We start from the raw sequence: 5,977 nt of genomic DNA on the forward strand, positions 1-5,977 counted from the left end.
GGTGAGAGGCTCGGCGGGGGGAGCCGGAGCCCAGGCGAGGCCCTTCCCCGAGCGGGCGGCAGCTGAGGACGATGAGGGCCGCCGGGCTGCTGTGGGCCGCGCTGTGGGGCCTGCTGCTCCCGACGGTAAGGGGCTGCGCTGCCCTGGCCGCGGGGGGTGCCGAGGCCGGTGCCGGGTGCGGGCTGGCGGTAGGGCCGCGGGTGGCGACAGGGCCGGCCGGGGGCTCCCTGCGTCCCCTGGAACCTCTCTCTGGGGAACCCGGCCCCGTGTCTCCCGTCCCCTCCGGCCGGACCGGGGTGTGCTCCCGAGGCGTCGGCGGCGGCGCGGCTCTGGAGCCCCCGGCCTGCTCCCCTTTCCCGGGCAGTGCAGGCCGGGCCCGGCTCCGGTCATGTCTGGGCGGGTTTGGGTAACAAACGTGCCGGGGTAGATAAAGGCTGTTGGTGTTGTTTGTGGAGGTATTTAAATGAACGTGCCGGGGAAGGTCGCGGTGTGGGTCTCTGTGCTGGCTCTTGGCTTGTTCCCCCTCAGTGCCATGTTGGTTCCCGTGTGGGACATCTCCCCGGGCAGGTGCCTCTTGCTGTGGGGGTCTGTGGATCGTCGTCTGCCTCATGGAGCAGTGAAAGGGGGAAGCCACAAACCTCTGTCGTCTGTGTGAGGGGCATATCTGTGTGAAATGCTGCCCCACTAAGTTGTTTTGGTTTTGTTTGTTTGCTTGCTTTTAACATAATTTTTACCTTGTTTTGGTGAGGCAGGACGCAGAGTACGTCCCTGTTGGGGCCTCGCCACTGGACCCACTCAGCAGTCAGTGCACAGGGCAGTTTGTTAGTGCCTGGAGAACGCCTTTGGGTGAAGCAGCTTGTGTCTCTGCAAAGTGCTGCCCAGCTGTTGCTGGTGGTTGCACTGGGGTTCTGCAGAGTGGCTTTGCTCCTTACCCCAGTGGTTTGCTGCTGCTCACAAGGGAAGAGGCCTCTCCTGCCCTCCCGTAAGACTCCAGGCCCCGTGTCCTGCCTCTTCCTTTGCTCCACAAATGCTGTTGTAGCAGCAGTGAGCGTTAGAACCCGGTCGTTCAACCTCAAGAAGAGTATTCTGAGGTTAACAGCGTGGGGAGCTGGCCCTGGGGGAGGCAGTGGGTGTTTGGGGAAGGACCACTGCTGCTTTCTGGGCATGTTCTCCTGGGTCGCAGAGCCTGGAAGGAGGGACAGTTTGTGTGTCACAGGGCCCTGGTAGAACTACAAAATGATACTTGTTTGGTTCTTGCCTAGTTCTTCCCCACCTTTTTATGTTTCTATGAGGTTTATGTTGTTACTTGCTACATACAAAATACCTTCTCCCTGTTCTATACCTTTGAATTCCTTGTACGTCTTACCTAGATGCTCTGACAGATGTAAATACAGACTTGGTTTGGTCTCTGTCCGTTGGTTCATATAACTTCCAGTATTCTACGTGGTGGGGTTACCAGTGCACAACAAAGCTCAACAGTCAGCCCAAGCTTCTATCCCTGCAGTAACGGGGGTGTATTAGGAAAAATATGGATTAAGAGAGAGTATGAGATGCCGCCTTCTCTATCAAAGATACTATACAGGAAAACTATCCAAGAAAAGTTTCAAGGTGGTAAAGGAAAGAAATACGATGAGGGAACCAGCTGACAAAATTGGGAAGACATTTGTTAGAAGGTGAGGGGCCACTGAGGATTGTCTGAACCCAAGGGGAAAGGAGGTGCTGATGCTCTGCTAGGTGAGGACACTGGTGTCTCCTCTGTGCCGTGTGGGAGCAAGTCAGCCCATGGAAGCAGGTTAATCTGTTCGGGAGCAGTTTTGTGGACATGCTTTTAGTCTTCTACTTAAGTAACAGGATTCAAAATGTGCTTCATAGGGAATTTTTTCTTTGCAGCTATGGTGAGAGTAAGATTTGTTTTATACTGTTGAGCAGCACAGTGGGCTGCAAGGCCACGCACCCAAAGCAGTAGCCCTTATCTGTTGTGGAAGAAGGATACCGAAGCAATGAGGAAATAATAAAAGTTCAGCTGGATGCAGCAGGATTTCAGTGGGGGTTTTCCAAGTGAGGTGTAGTGTTTCTCGTAGTTTTTAACTTCTAAATACTAATTAATATGTGAGGGTAAACGTCATGCTGTGGCCCTCCCTCCCCGCACCTCGTGAGTACAAATTGTGTTTCCTGATTCATCCCCAGAGAAGGAAGGTTGCCAAACAAACCACGCGTATCGAATAAGCACGTAATCGCTCCTTCTAGGTAGACTTACGCTTATGTAGCCTTAACGCTTGATTTCCGGGAATCCAGAAAACACACATTATTCTACTTCATGAAGCAGAAAGAGCTTTTAATGGATGGAAACATCTGGGGTTTGCACCTGTTGGAAGTCTTTATTGCTTTTAATTTGCCATTAACTTACACTTTTAGGCAAGTGCACTTAAGAGGGAAGCTTGATAATTTTTGTGCTGATCATAAATCATGGAACAACTTACTTTAGGTGGCAGCTGAAGAACTGTTTTATGTTAAACAGTTAATGTGCTCATGCCCTTTGACACAGTTCTCCCAGCAGATGTTCATGTGCTATGGCCAATATAATGGATTCCTCTGAAGAAGGTTTTTTGCTATTCAACCCAGGCAGGGATAAACCTCTGAAACAATACTGTCACATGTTTTTCTTTTCTCTCTAGTTCTCACTTGCCGCAGAATACTGATACACCAGCCTGAGGAGAAATGCCTCTATAGCACTGCTAATGATTAGCATTGTTCATCTGACAAACGTTTGGGTTTCCCCCCTTACCTGTGCCAGCTTCTAGCTTAATACCTCAGTGTTCTTTCAGACAGAGGCGGAATTTACAACAGGATTTGATTTTATCTTTTTTAATGTGTCCATACTTCCCAATATTGAGGTCAGTTTCTCTCTCAAGAAAAATGGTCAAAATGAGATCATCTCCCAGTTTTCTTAAGGTGACACTTCTTTGAGTTAGAAATGATGCTTATTTGTTTTCACTGCTTTGCAGCTGTATCTACATCTAATCCTTAGTCTGTTCATTTATCCACTTAGATACCTGACCTTTGTTAGTATATTAATGCTTGGGGAGAAGCAGATATACATACAAATTTTAATAGTTCTGATAATTTTAGTGATTAGTAAATAACACAAAACATATTACTTGGGGGACTGTGAGAATAATCTTACGAGACACCAGAATTTCCTTAACTACACAAATTCTTCTTGAAGTACATTAGTTGATCTCTTTGTGTTTAGAGTTATTTGATAAAATATATTTGAGGAATTGCCATATAATACCTTTATTAGTAGGGGAAATTTTAGAATCTGCAAGGAGGGCAAGACTTTAATCCACTTTTCCAAGTACTGTTTTAATTGCTTTCTGTGTAACATTTTATGCTTTTTGGAAAGTACAGGATACAGAATCTGAATAATTTTCCTGGGTTTTGTGATGGTATTCCACTTGGTCATATGAACCGTACATGTAGCAAATACATAGTTTTATACAGTGACTTAATTTTTACTGTTTTTCCATCCTACTTTCAAGCTACCCATGTCTCGTGGAATCAATCATTATATAAAATAATTAATTGGATAAATTCCTTTTCTCTGAACAGCTCTTTCTCTTCCTCACAGCTTTTTAGAAGAATATCTGTATACTGATATTCTGAACTTTGTTTAATTTGTAACTCCCTGGTTTGTTGCAGGTGACTGCAGATGAGGGGATCCTGCATGCGTCTGGAAATGGTGTGCCTCCAGTCACAAAAGATTACTGCATAATTTACAATTCTAATTGGATATCTCTTCCAAAAAGCCTGGACAATGCTGTAAGTAGCTGATAATCACTCTGCCTAAGAAAACTAGAATGCAATATGAATTTCTTCTGCTATAACTGGTCTTAAAAATTTTGAGTTACATAGGTGCTACATTGAATACTTACCTTTTTGGGTTGTGTGGTGTCCCCCACTCCCAAAAATTTTCTATAGTAAACATTTCTGTACTTTAAAGTCAGCTTCTAAAGTTTATAAAGGTGATACTCTCTGTGCTTAGAACTGATTTTAAATATGTTTATATATTCAACTGATACTGTAATCTTTTTTCTTGAGGTATTATCAGTATGCTCAAGTCTTAGATTTGGGAGCAAAACTTCTGTTTATTTGTTTACAAAAATGTTGTAAACTTCTGAACAGTTTGCTTACATTGATTCATCGGTTTAATGTTCTGTTTAATTGTCTTGAAAACATCTGGTGGAATAGGAGATTATCTGGAATGCATCATCATGCCATGTTTTCTGAGCATGTGTATATGAGCCAAACTAAGGTGCGAGGCAGAAACAATTTATTATTTTTTTTCTTTAGGCATTCTTATAAACAGGAAATACTTTATGTTTGGAAGTGATCAAGGCAGTCTTCTCTCCCTTTTCTCCTGTCATTCATTAGCAGGTTAACTCAATGTAAAACAGTAAAAATCATTTGTCTGCCCCAAACATCTTTGCTGTGCTACTTTGGCCACAGGGATGTCTTGGATAACTGAAGAGAATGGACAGAAATTTAAAAATAATTGTCAATGTGGAATTGGACTTTGAAATAAGGATAGAAAACTTTTTTTTTTTAAATTCTTTAGTAGTAAGATGTTATCAGGCTCACCAGTGGTTTTTGAACAAGTGTTATACTTCGGAACTCTGGTTATGTTGAGTCTGTCAGTGCTCTTTTGGCTTGTGAAGCCTGGAAATACCACAGAGTGTACACTGGATTCCCCAGAACTACAAGCAGTGTTTTCCTATATAACCAGTTTCTTAAGTTTAAATTTCAGCAACAACTGCTGTGAAATTGCATTTAGAAACAGCCAGATATTTCAGCTATACACTGGTCTAAATGGTCCTCAAGATTTCAGGCTGCAGAAACTGCGGCTCTGATTTTATATTCCTGAATTCACGAGTCCTTTCTGTTATGCCTCTTTCTGGCAAACCTCAAATTGGGGAGCACAGTAATGTCTTCTAGATCAGTTCATGGTATCAGATTTCCTACTTTCATTGCATTCCACTTCTCCCTCTTCTCCACAGACATTCAGGACTCTGGAAGACCTGACTTCTACAGTACTCTGCAATTCTTCTGAAGTTCCTTCTGCCTTAATGAAGGACAAAGCAGTTGTGGTGATGAGAGGAAACTGCACTTTTTTGGAGAAAGCAAGGATTGCGCAAAGTTCAGGTGCTAAAATGCTGTTGATTGCCAGTAAACCTCGGCTGGTAAGTTACATGATCCAGTTTTCATCTGTAGTGAAATAGTGTCTTACCTATTTGGTCCGATGCAGCGTTGTACAGGGTTAGCTGAGAGAAACCCTGTAGAGAGGACCCTGGCAACGTGTGGGATTCCAGCGTGAGCCTTTAGCCTTCCCCCCAGGGTGCTGTGCTGGCTGAGACCTAGGCGGTCATTCCGAGTTAGCTGTGTGCCATGATGTCTTACAGCATCTAAAAGTATCTACGGCTGAATTGTGGTTTTTTTTTTAATCTGTTCCTTGAATCTTTAATCGTGTCTCTGCATGCAAATACTTGTCTTTATTGTTTTCTCAATTTTAGTGTACTCTGAACTCTGGGCAATCTTAGGTGATACTGTTTTAGATGCGTGTGACAAAAATAAGCTAGGAAAACGTAATCCAAATTTGGAAATAGAAAAAGGAATTCTGAGAGATCTTTACAGATGCTTCTGTTGCTTTTTTGTTCTCTGTTACAGCTGTAACATATACGTACAAATACTTGCAATTTATGAGTTTGTGTGATTATCATGAAAAGCTAATCTTGTTTTAAAAGCATAGAGAATAAAACCAGAGTTTTGACTATCTCTTGTAATACTACAAAAGCACAAGGACTTTATGAATCCAGGTGCGTTGGTAGCATCACCTGTTTTGATTGAAGTACATCTGTCTTCATTGACCTTTTACAAAAGGTGATGAATGAGCTTACTCCCCTCCCCCCCCCCCAAATTT

The 5,977-nt window shown here is 43.6% G+C and overlaps 1 protein-coding gene across 4 annotated transcripts in view; it reads left to right on the top strand.

Annotated features, from left to right (window-relative positions):
• The window catches only part of SPPL2A (signal peptide peptidase like 2A), a 31,143-nt gene that overhangs the window by 594 nt on the left and 24,572 nt on the right, over window positions 1–5,977 (top strand). For all 4 annotated transcript variants that reach the window (XM_014944608.1, XM_014944610.1, XM_014944607.1 and 1 more), the window contains exons 2-4: window positions 9–125; window positions 3,703–3,822; window positions 5,058–5,240. In XM_014944608.1, coding sequence (XP_014800094.1) covers window positions 72–125; window positions 3,703–3,822; window positions 5,058–5,240 — 357 coding nt within the window. In that variant the 5' untranslated portion in view covers window positions 9–71. The remainder of the gene's footprint in view (window positions 1–8; window positions 126–3,702; window positions 3,823–5,057; window positions 5,241–5,977) is intronic.

The sequence above is a fragment of the Calidris pugnax genome, unplaced genomic scaffold (genome assembly GCF_001431845.1).
Source record: "Calidris pugnax isolate Ruff unplaced genomic scaffold, ASM143184v1 scaffold70, whole genome shotgun sequence".
NCBI lineage: Eukaryota > Metazoa > Chordata > Aves > Charadriiformes > Scolopacidae > Calidris > Calidris pugnax.